This window comes from Chanodichthys erythropterus, chromosome 17 (assembly GCF_024489055.1).
Source record: "Chanodichthys erythropterus isolate Z2021 chromosome 17, ASM2448905v1, whole genome shotgun sequence".
Taxonomy (NCBI): domain Eukaryota; kingdom Metazoa; phylum Chordata; class Actinopteri; order Cypriniformes; family Xenocyprididae; genus Chanodichthys; species Chanodichthys erythropterus.
Window position 1 is genome coordinate 19,189,049 of NC_090237.1, and position 13,146 is coordinate 19,202,194.

At 36.5% G+C, this 13,146-nt stretch overlaps 1 protein-coding gene across 1 annotated transcript in view; it reads right to left on the bottom strand.

Moving 5' to 3' along the window:
* pitpnm3 (PITPNM family member 3) overlaps window positions 1–13,146 on the bottom strand; it is a 111,738-nt gene that overhangs the window by 66,418 nt on the left and 32,174 nt on the right. Inside the window, exons 3-4 of the mRNA XM_067365506.1 lie at window positions 13,076–13,078; window positions 5,663–5,767 (exon numbers count right to left, since the gene is read on the bottom strand). Of these exons, the coding sequence (XP_067221607.1) occupies window positions 5,663–5,767; window positions 13,076–13,078 (108 nt within the window). The remainder of the gene's footprint in view (window positions 1–5,662; window positions 5,768–13,075; window positions 13,079–13,146) is intronic.

Genomic DNA, 13,146 nt, shown 5'->3' on the forward strand with positions numbered 1-13,146 from the left:
AGTATTAGAGTGAGGCTAAGAGCCTCTTTAAGTTTCACATATGTATGGACCTTTACACAAAGAACATGAGATATTAATAAACAGAGCTACATGATGAAAAATGAAGCCTGAAAGCAACTTCAAAAAGAGAATTCTGAGAAAGCGAAGAATCCCGATGTTTACTTCGCTAATGACTCATGCTAGCTAACTCTTATCATTATAAGAATAGACCAGATAAGAACAAAGAGTCCGAAAAATCAATGAAGACAGCTGAGACATGATGCTGCTTAATGAAGCCTGACGTCTGTTTCCTCTGTTTTCATGGTGAAATGAAAAATTACAGATTTGTTTGGCAAGCAGCTGTTGAACAATTTTTATGACATGGGTGGTTAATGTGAAACATAATGAGATGTGTTATAAAATGCCATTTTAGATTACAGTCTCCTTTGTTTTTGAGGATATGAGCTAATGATGTGGATGTGCACTTGGGTCATTTTTGACTGCTTGGGGTGAGGGTGATGCATAGCTGGTCTATGTTCAAATGTATCAGGCTTTGACTTTGCATCATGTCTCACTGTATATTTTTCAGTGTCTCACACCATGAACGATCCAACGATCCAAGTGTGTCAAATTAAAAATTGTTTTAGGTATTATTCAGATGTTTATTTGGCCTGCTAACATTTTCACAGGCCCCACCACAAATATGATACAGATACTTTTAGCAAGGTATTTTTATATCTGTGCAATTTTTTCTTCTTTTAAGTGGCAGTTCACCCAAAAATGAAAATTCTATCATCATTTACTGACCCCCATATTGTTCCAAACACGTATACATTTATATATTTATTCCACTCCTAGTTTCTGTAAATTTAAAATTTTATCATTACAGCAGAATTACCATGTATCTCTTGGGAGTCCAAATGTTGTTTTTGACTTCTTTACCCAAATACAGTTTTTTACGATTGCTTACACACTAAAATTAAATTTTTCCCACAATTAGCAAAACCTTACACTCAAGGAGCAAAACACAAGGCTAGATTTGCACAACTATAAGCACACATTGTTTTGCACAATGACAACACTAAACACACTTCTCTACATTAGACACAGAAATCTAACATAATGTCACTTCTTTGCCATTTCAAGACACTGCTGTCCAAAATACCACACATAAACCAATTGATCAAACACAGCCGTCAGGTGTGCAGACACTTAGGTGCTTAACTGTAAACTCAACAATCAGGTACAAGTACTATAAAAAGGCAAAAGGTGAGTTTATATGTCTTAAAACAAAATGAAAGGCAATGTTGCAGTAAGAGTGAGAGAGAGAAACATCATTTTGAATCATTTTGAATGTCCCGGGCCAACGCAGTGGTAACATCACAATATATGTTGCAATCACGCAGAATGAGGTCCTCCACCAGCATGCCAACTTAGGCCCTTACAACACGGCCCACATATTCACATTTTAGACAGACTGCACAAAATTGTCACAGCAGAAGACAAAATGGATGCAGAGCAGATGAGATACATTGTCATATGGGACAATGTAAATTTCCATCTCTCTGCTCTGGTCCAAAACTGGTTGGGATCCAAGGATGGATTCACCTTTCAAGAAGATCCTTCCCTTCCTGTCTTTTTATATATATATATATATATATATATATATATATATATATATATATATATATATATATATATATATATATATATATATATATATATTCATGTACTTTAACAATATCTCTGAAAAAAATCAAACCCAGACTATATAATTAGAAAAGTATATAAGTTACAAGTGTTTAAGATTGAGCACAGCAGTGTGTAAATTAATCAAACAGAATCAGAATGTATGAACCATGTGTGTTCCATACGGTGTCAAAGTTGGGGTTTGTTAAATTAATGTAAAGTTTTGAATGAAGTGTTTCATTTTGCAAATGATCTGAAGTGCTGTGCTACTTTGGTGTAGGGTTGTGTTAATTGTGTGTAGTGTTTTGACTAACTGGGCCCTGTTTTCAAAATTGTGCTTAAGCAATTGTAAAAAACTGTAATAATATAAGAAATATACATTTGCTGGAATCTATGGTATTCAATGCAAAACATTAGTGATTTTTGCTTAGAAAACTAATTGATGCTGTCTAGTAGGGTTGGGTATCCATTCCATACAGGTTTCCCGGTTTGATTTTGGTTCACAAGTTTTTGATTTGATTCAGACGTCTCTTTGATTTTGATTAATTTGGGTATATTTCCGTTATAATGTCCATTTTGCTTACTTATGAAAGAAATCCTCACAGCTAATGATGTAAATATACAGGGCAGTCTTTCAAACCATTCAGTAACTCGTCTTTTTGGATAAATTAAAAGAACCAGCTCATAAGATTAATTAGTTTTGAGAATCAGCTACATTGGTTTCACTGTATATTTTAAGCCACTAAAAAGGAGTGGCTATTAAGAGTCATTTATTCATGAAACAGACTACACTAGTCAAGATGTGTGTTTGTTTTTCTCACATGCAGCCCGCAAGGAAACCTCAATAGAAAGACATTTGTTTACAGTAGACTGCGTTGTTATTGCATCACATTCAATATTATGAAAATATTAATTAAAAGAATTAACAATGCGACACTAAATGGAGTGGAGTGAGTTGTCACGATCCCACTAAAAATAGAGTAAGGCAAAGAGTAAAACCGATCCTGGGATTTTAATGGTCATTAACAGGGATCATTTGACAATTTACTCCAGCAATTTCATCTGTGTTAGCCAGCTAGACTGACACGCTATGGTGTTGCAATGAGCGCACAATGATTTGGATAGATAAACAAAAGAGTCTTTAATAATATAACTGACAGGAACATGCAAGGAAACTTCAGGAGATACTAAACAACCATGCTTAAAGGGTTAGTTCACCCAAAAATGAAAATAATGTCATTTATTACTCACCCTCATGCCGTTCTACACCCGTAAGACCTTCATTAATCTTCGGAACACAAATTTTTGTTGAAATCTGATGGCTCAGTGAGGCCTGCATAGGGAGCAATGGACACTTCCTCTCTCAAGATCCATAAAGGTACTAAAAACATATTTAAATCAGTTCATGTGAGTACAGTGGTTCAATATTAATATTATAAAGTGACGAGAATATTTTTGGTGTGCCAAAAAAAACCCAAAATAACATCTTATAGAGTGATGGCCGATTTCAAAACATTGCTTCATGAAGCTTTGGAGCGTTATGAATCAGCGTATCAAATCATGATTCGGATCGCATGTCAAACCACCAAACTGCTGAAATCACGTGACTTTGGCGCTCCGAACCGCGGATTTCGACACGCTGATTCTTAATTCTCTGAAGCTTCCTGAAGCAGTTTTTTTTTTAAATCGGCCATCACTATTTAAGTCGTTATTTTGTTTTTTTGGCGCACCAAAAATATTCTCGTCAATTTATAGATTCAATATTGAACCACTGTAATCACATAAACTGATTTCAATATGTTTTTAGTACATTAATGGATCTTGAGAGAGGAAATGTAATTGCTGGCTATGCAGGCCTCACTGAGCCATCGGATTTCAACAAAAATATCTTAATTTGCGTTCCGGAGATTAATGAAGGTCTTACAGGTGTGGAACGGCATGAAGGTGAGTAATAAATTACATTATTTTCATTTTTGGGTGAACTAAACCTTTAACCAGAGGTGTAAAGTACTAGAGAAAATGTAATTAGTTACAGTACTTAAGTATCTTTTTGGCTACTTTGTAGTTGAGAGTATCAAAGATAGTGGCAACTTGTACTCTCTACTTGACTACATTTTTGAGCAAGTAAATGTACTTTTTACTCCAATACATTTGTGATGAGTAATGCAATTACGAATTTAAACATTTTTCATGGCACCTAACTTTTTCTGCAGCAGTTTATTTCTGCTATAAAAAAGTGATATCGCCATCTAAGGGAATTGAAGGTATTTTATCTTGTGCATTTTGCCTTTACTCACCCAAAACTTGTCAACAAGGCTACTTTACGTGAATGTGAGTGCATTAGCAGGTAGTTGCTGATGACTGCAGCTAGTGATGAGGCTCAAACAGCACATACAGTAGATTTTGACAATTTAATTTTACTTAACATTGTTTTATTTATCCGCTATATTGACAAGACCATTTTGAAGGATATTGGTTTGCTTATGGCCTTTCTTTGCACTTAAGGTCAACTGAGACTTGAGAGTTTGTAGACGTTTAAAAGGTTGTTGTGTCGACCTTGATTTATTGCAACATTGAGGTGTTCAGTTTTATTTTGATTTTAGAAAATAAACTTGATTTCTCATCTTACAAATCAATTGTTTTCTTATTTTCACTGGCATGTCTCTCAGAACTAGTGCATCTCTGAGCCTACATTCAGCATGAGTAAAATACTCAAGTACTGTTAAAATCAGATACTTTAAGACTTTTACTCAAGTCGTATTGGAATTGGTTACTTGTAACTTGTAGTAGAGACATTTTCGATGTAAGGTATCAGTACTTTTACTGAGGCATGGTTTTCAGGTACTCTTAACAACTCTGTGCTTAACAAACAATACAGAACAAAAAAATAAGGAGAACTCAGGGCTTATATAGAGGGTATTGCAGTGACATCACTTTCCCGCCTGAACACGATGCCGGGGAAATACATAAAGCAAATTTGCCCGTGAACTCTTTATATAAATACAATATAGGTAGGTCTAAACCCGGGTGATCACATATATCAGTGTTGTTTATATCGTCATGTCATCAAGCCCTAAAACTTTATAGTTTTTAGTATAGTTTTTATCAGTGTTTATTTAAAAACATCCAATTATGCAGAATATAAGATGGTAAATATTTAATTGATGAGTTATCAATAAAATACATAACAATACAATATAAAGGGTACCTTAAAATTCAACATATTGACACAAAATGATAACTGCAAATCCACGTTTCTCTGCCAGGAGTCCAGTTGTTTCTGTGAATTGCAGAGATCCATTTCTTTTTTGTAGCTTTTGTCAGACTATAAAAATATACCTCCGATTTCTTGTCAAATCTATTTGTAGTCAATCGCAAAACTTTTTTCCCATTTTAGATGTTTTGTGTGTGTTTTTCGCGGCATTCACGCTGAAAACCAATGCTGCCATTCAGTGGGTATAACTGCAGTCACTCCGCCTGATGGTGACGCCACGTGCATACCCTCTAAACAAACTGCATAACCAAGGTAGAAACAGAACAGGTGTGGGGAACTAATTAACAACCATAGAAACAAACCAGTGGCGAGAAAATGAGAACAAAGGAAACAGGAACTAAACTAAAACCAAAACAGAACTTACACGTGACCGTTACCTCTGTGCCATATTTAAATGAACACAATGTGCAACAACAATGCACATAAATCCAAAGAAATCCAAATGTTTCAGGTTAAAGTACAAAAATCATGTATATGATCAACAAACATAAAATGTACAAACGCAACACTGCAAATTTCATTATCCGGTCCAAAACTCATATTAGACTCATATTAGACCCACGCTATCAGTCTCAAGTACACGTGCAATCATTTGTGCATGTAAATGTTTTAACTTTTTACTATCGCAAAACATTTGTAGTATTTACCATATGTACAAAGTACGTAACATATGTATGATTGCTGACTTGAAGCATATAATTTCCATTTATGAGCTCTTACCCTGTGTCTGGTCAATGTGGCCCAGGGTTTCTATCTGTTCAACCAGATCATTAGAGTTCCACTGACTCATCCCCAAAAGCATGGCCGTCTTCCCCTCCAGCACCTCTGAAAGACATCACACACAAACACACACTCAGTGAGAGCAGTATATGACCAGGATGAGACAATCAATCTTTTAGCTCATCGTCAGGACAATAAAGTTAATGTTATGCTCATTTCAGCTCAGAAAATCACATGAAATGCAGCAGTACATCAAAGACTATTAGGATTCATCGAATTATCTTTAAATACAGCTCAAGCCATAAAGTGATGTCCGACTAATGAGCAGAGAGCGATCAGCCACTCTGCTGGTCCTTGTGAGACAGCCCGAGTGCTTGATGGAGGACTCGGCTGTGCGCTTCACAGCATGTGACAGTGAGCTGCAAGCCCAGTGCCGTGTTGGATTTTGCTGGGCCGATATTTCAGTATGGAAGAGAGGCTGTGACAGGGCTCCGTCAGGCCTGCTTGTCTGCATCACCCTCTTGAGCCGATCGGTCGCTGTTTGTCGCATGCTATTTTCTAGACTGTCAATTGAACCATTTTTTTGACTTGGCTCAAACAAGGGTAGACAAACAAACGCGTGCACGCTCACAGAAACAATGCGAGGCAAGCTCAGAGTTGAGAGACGAAGGGTTTTAAATCATAAGCCAAATGCTGGCAGTTACTGAGTCGTGTCGAATGGAACCCCGCTTAGAGAGAGCAGGAAGAACATAGATCTTCTGAAGTGTGAAATGTGCTTAGCAAGAAGAAGAGCAACGACAGCAGCCCGGCTCCTAAAGGAAAGACAACCACCTATTTCAGTAAATAAAATGAACAAAGTGCTAACGCACAAGGGTCTGTCAGCAGGGCTTACTGCGAAAGGATGACAGCAAAAAGTGGGAGTTAAAAGGAGAAAAAGAGGGAAAACGAACAATGTAAAAATGGGGGAACAGTGCAAGGTAATGCAGTGTAATCTGCATCATTACGAAAAACACTCATGCAATCTATATTGAATTAGACTATTTAGTTCCTATGGAAGTTTGGAATGTGCAAGACAAAAATTTTCAAACAACCTTGAAAACGTCCCTTTTGCGTAGTGCACCTCCTGCAACACACATCACAAATAGAGCTCTTACGGTTGCTTGTGAAGGCATATCTCAACAGGAAAAAGTAGGCTACTTTCAATATAAGGTCCAACATTTTAGGAATACTTTTAGCTGAGTTGCTATGTGTCATGAGCAAGCAACTGAGTAAAACTCAAGATGATTCCAAGATGATTCAATGTCCCCATTATTATACTCGATCTGTAGACAAAGGTCTGTGGATTTGTATAAAATGGCTTTATCTTGCTGGAGTTTACTGCTGTTTCCAAAGGATGTGATATTCGCTACCTTGGGTGCCTGTTACAGTAGGTCACAACACTGGAGTAGAGAGGACCATGGATTGTGACTGGAATTAAAACTGTGAAGAAATAAGGCTCAATGAACTTCTAAATAGATATACAGGAGTACAGGAGTACAGGAGTGCACACAATAACTATTCTCTTTGTGCCCTGAACTTTTCAATGCAGACATCCGCACGCTGTGATGTTGCTTTAAGCATATGATTCTGCACCCGGGATGCGCATAAGCGATGTATGTCGCTCTGTATTGGAGCCTTTCATATTATGATAGCATTGAAATTTTATTAGTAACCTTGTTCTGTCGTATCTATCATATCTTGTCACCTCACTGAAAAGCCATGCATTTTAAATGAACACCTTTTCATTTAAATAAAATGGACTGAAAATTGCTAGTCGAATTTTATAGGTTGTATTTTTAAACAGAATGAATATTTTTGAAGTGAAATCTGAAAGGTGAATATGAATGATTGAATTTTTAATAATGTGTGAAATATTTTTAATTGAAATATTCACAGCTTAAATATACGACCATGTTGAATTTCAACCCCTAAAAATGCAAGTCTTAAAAATACAATGCATCAAAATGCAAGTACAGCTAATGTAATGCATTTTTTTTTGTTTTGTTTTTTTTTCAATTTTGCAATTCAGCAAGCTTTTTATTTCAAAAACATTTGGCATTAATTTACTTCCATAATCTTGCAAGAAGAAGAAAAGTTCAAAAACGAAAGAACTAAATATGAAATGTGTATGCAACACAGTACAGTATACTGTCAATTACAGTAATACATAAATAAGGAAATAAATTTGCACCTTCAGCCAAATTTCAGTACAGTATACAATACTAGAGCAGTTTCTTGGTCTTCCGACAAAAGACTTTCTCTACCTTCCTTAGGCAGCCGTCTCTCAGTTCTGCAAAAATAACCCTGTCGATGATTCTAGGATGCAATTTCTAAAGCACAATCACCCATGCTCTTGTTTATATTATCCCGATATTCCGAGATTCTGATGGTGTGTCATCATTTTTGCTACTGAATGTTTACTGATGGATAAATGTGTGCTATTTGAGTTTACATATAGTGACATTTGAGTTAATCATACTATGTGTTTGTGTTTTCTGAATGAGAATATGGTTAAACCACTGTAAAATGAGGGCATTTTTGTGTAGAGTTTTGCAGAAATAATTAAGAAAATTGGCATGTGTGTGAAAACAAGTGAAACGTGTTTATAGTTTTGAGAAATGTTTCTTTGTTTTGAGAATTGAATAAATGGTTTGGGAAATTGTATCAAATTAATCAGTTATAGTGAAGAAAAACTGTAAAGCAAAATCCACATAAATTAGCTGACCTTACTAATCAAACATCTCGACCCATCAGAATATGAAAAAATCCCTGAACAATGGCTTAGCAGTTTTCCCTTTTTATCTTCTCTGAGTGAGAAACTCAAATTACTTTTCACAAAAAAAAAAAAAAAAAGCATGCAAAGTTATTGATTGGAGTAAAAGAAGAAAGACAAACAACAAGGTGGAGAAACACGTTTATTAAAAGAGATTTTTAAAAAAAATAATAAAAGGAGTTTAAAAGAAATCTGAAATGATTTATAGAATCCTAGAAAGGCCTGCAAGTAATGAGTTCATGGAGGCACAGAGTTTATCCATTAACATTCTTCAATTCATCTTTACTCTAAATAGAGAGGGCATACATACAGAGATTAGAGTCAAAGGACATGACCACGTGGGCTGAAAGAATACCTTCAGTATGTGAACCAAATTTGCAACACAAGCTTACCAGGAGCATATTTTCTCTTTCTCTAAGCCTTTTAAGCTAGAATTATGTCTAATTGTCAAAGCAAGATCATGCCATCTCACACCCAACCCATATGACTTTCTTTCTTCAGTGGAACATAACAGATGTTAGGCAAAATGAGAGCCTCAAACCCAATTCACTTTCACTGTATGGAAAAAGATGTAAAACTAAAGTCAGCATCATTAAAAGTCAAAAGTAGGAAAATCAACAGCATTTACTGTGTGCACACTGCATAGACGTCATTCTGCACTTATATTGTTTGACTAATATTTTTTCCATGACCAGAATATGACCATAGATGCCTGTGGCTGCGTAGAGGCAAAGAACATAAGACTGCGTTGTCTGTCTGACACAGTTTCGGGAAAAAAAAGGCTTTTCGTGGAAAATCTTCCAAATGAAGGCCCATATTTGGTTATGAAAGTCACACGTCTTGATCTTCATAACACAGAGTTGAAACAGTGATTTAAAACTTCAACACAAACACTAAAAAGAAATGGATTTGGCTGTTACAGTCTTTAATAACAGGCCATGATTTTGTTTGTCACAATTTAACATTTAACAGACAATTACATTATAAATTAAAATGAAAGACAAGCTCTAAGATGGCTTATGATATTCATACAATCTGTTATTGCAACTCATGCATCTAAGTTCTGATGCTAAGATGCTATTTTCAAGTAAACAGGGTCTTTATATTCAAAATCTAAGGCAACAAGATTTAAGACATGCCTTTTAATCTGATAGCAGTTATATATAGCCTATTTCTTAGTTGATTTGTCAGTGCAGATGAATCTTGTGTGCGAAGGGCCCAGGGCTACCAGACTGCAGAGGACAATCAATGCAACAGAAAAACACTTCAGCTCAAACAGCAAAGCACAGGTAGGTAATGCTAATCAATTAGCATTAAGAGTCACAATGAATGACTGCGAATACATACAGCAATCTGTCACCAGCTAAAATTTACACTGTTTTAAATGAGGGTCCGATCTTATTTCAGGTTGTACAAATGGGTTCTGTTTAGGCACACTCTGACAAATCTCATTACTCAAATGCACACGCTCCAGTAACAGACCTGAATTAACCTCCTTAGACATTTGCCAACATGTCAGTTAAAAATTATCCTAAATGCCCTCATTTATAACCAAGGGCCTTACTCTTAAAGATCCAATGACATCACTTAACGAGCACAGTTTTCTCTGCTGTTAAATGGTGATTTGAAACTTTGAAATTTTGAATTTTCTCTGCAAAATTTGTGCAGTTTTTGCCATTTCCAGATGTTGTACTTTAACTCCTCCAAGAGCTTTAATCAGATCAACATCATGTTTGGTCAGTTTAATCTAAAGGCCTTTGCAATGTTAAATTGAGAAGATCCAGAGTTTTTGTTGAAGGGCGTGTCCATGGCGGCCTGACAAATTTCGATGTTTCACCATGAAACAGAAAGTTGTTGTAACTTAGGCATACAATGTCCGATCCGCCCCAATCTTCAGTCCTGGCCTGAAGACATCTACATGGAAATATTCAGTTACAGTCATAGCGCCACCTGTGGGTAACAGGAAATGACATTTTACTCTGTGATTAACTCCTCAGAGATTTACCCAGATCAACATCATATTTGGTCAGTCTAATCTTAAGGCCTTAGTGATGTTAAATTTTAAAGATCTTGAATTTCCATTGCATGTCCGTGGCGGCTTGACAAAGTTTGATGTTTGGCCATGAAACAGGAAGGTGTTGTAACTCAGGACTGCCCCGAACTTCACATGTTTGATAAGAGTCCTGGCCTGAAGACATCTACATGTAAATATTCAGTTAGTCATAGCGCCACCTGCTGGCAACAGAAAATGGCATGCATTACACTGTAATTCACTCCTTGAAACAGATTTAAATATGCCATGAAGTACCAAACATGCTAGAAACACGTTAAATCATGCAACACTTGGCTAAGTGTTAAAGTATGTGATTAATGCCACAAAACGGGAAGTTGTTGTAACTCAGGCATATGGCCCTATCCCAAATGGCATCCTAAACCCTCACGGTCTTCCTCTGAGTCCGCACTTTCAGGACGTAATGCCGCTTTGACTGCAGTCTTGCGGGCTCAGCAGAAGTGCGCATCAAGGGCACACAGCAGCCACAAAGGGGGCGCTCACAAACACCCTTCTTTCAGCATAAATGACAAATGGGACACCCTACGGTGTTGTGGACTTAACGGACATGTGCAAGCAGCAGCCATTGTAAGTCCACAAGACCGAAAGTGCACATGAAGTGTGCCATTTGGGACAGGGCCAATGTCCAATCTGCGGCAAACTTCACATGTTTGAAAGAGTCCTGCCCTGAACACATCTACATGTAAATATTCAGTTATAGCAATAGCGCCACCCACTGGCAACAGGAAGTGATGTGATGCACTACTAGCAACATACTAAAATATGCAATTGAGTACTAAACAAGCTACAAACATTCTAAAACATGCTAGCAACACTTAGCTGAGTGCTAAATCATGTTATTATCATCATGAAACAGGAAGTTGTTGTAACTCAAGCATACAATATCCAATCTGCCTCAAACTTCACATGACTGATAAATGCCCTGGCCTGAAGACATCTACATGCAAAAATATTGGTTATAGTCATATTGCCACCAGCTGGTAGCAGGAAGTGTGGAAAAGAATTGTCCTCCTATATTTACATACTTAAATGCATATTGCCCAACGTGCTCTGTTTCCTAAAGCCACCGGGTGGCGGTGGCACTGGTGTGAGGGCCCTTTCATCCCTGCTTGCAGCTTTAATTGTATTTGAAATTGCAGCAATTTTGCAATTCATGATGATGATGATACTTTATGTGTCCCACTGAGGAAAACGTTTCTATAAACACAGAAAAGTAACATTCCTGCATCATCTAGAGAGGCACTCCATGATGCGACTTGAATGAGATCAACTCAGCGGATATGAGGGGCATGGATATAGGGCAAGTGAGAGTCTGATATGCGTGAAAGGGGCTCATGTGTCATGGAGGTGAAGGCAGGCTGACAAAGGTGGAACAGTGATGAGCCTCAATTTCCCTGCCGCTCCGATCATCTGTAGCACACACTGACTGACAGGGGTCAATCTCACAGGTCAGTGAAGAGGAGTCAACAACAGCCAGTCACAGAGAGTATCCACACGGACCCATATAGACACACAAACACCTTTGAGGTGTCACTCACACAAAAAGCCATTAAGTTTGCACTCTAAATCTGAGCCAAAACACTTGACTGTGGCTCTCCTGACAAAAAAAGATTGCAAAACAAACACTCAGCCACAAGAAAACAACATTTAAGTGTGCACAACATTTCTTCTGTCATTTCTGAAAGAGGTCAAAACAAGTCTGAAAATGACACTCAGTGGAGACAATTATCTGTAATGCTTTGAATTCTTTAGAAAACCAAATTTACTAAGAGTAGAAACAATCTCAGCATTAAAGAAGCACTATAAAAATATAAAACCGCATGCTAATTTTCATGTTAATTTCTTTGGTTGGCCCCACCCAGAGTGGATTCTCATTGGTCCAACTTCACTTCCATTCAAGCTTCCAGTCGTTAAGATGTTTTTAATGTTTTTGAAAGAAGTCTTTTTTGTTCACCAAGGTTACATTTATTTGTTCAAAATACAGTAAAAATAGGAGTTTTGTAAAATATTAATACAATTTAAAATAATTGTTTTCTATTTTAATCTATTTTAAAATGCAATTTATTCCTGTGATGGCAATTAGCTGAATTTTCAGCATCATTACTCCAGTGTTCAGTGTCACATGATCCTCAAGAAATCATTCTAATATTCTGATTTGGTGCTCAAAAAACATTTAGCATTATTATCCATGTTCAAAACATGGATGTTGTGCTGCTTAATGTTTTGAAAGTGTTGATACTGCGTTATTTTTTAAAGGATTCTTTGATATATAAAAACAAGAAATAGAAATATTTTGTACTGTAACACTGTAAAAAAAAACACTTTACTGTCACTTTTGATCAATTTAATGTGTCCTTGCAGAATAAAAGCAATATTCTCTTGGAAAAAAAAATATTATTGACCCTAAAGTGTAACTTTTAAAGTGTATTTCAAAACTGCATAAAAATTGAACCATCCATCACACTAAGACAAAGTAAACAAAAATAATACTTTTGATTTACAGTACTGTGCAAAAGTCTTAGGCCACCACCAGCTTTGTTGTTTTATAAATGTTTTAATGACCATCCATATTTATTTTTTTGTCTCTTTATTAAGATACAA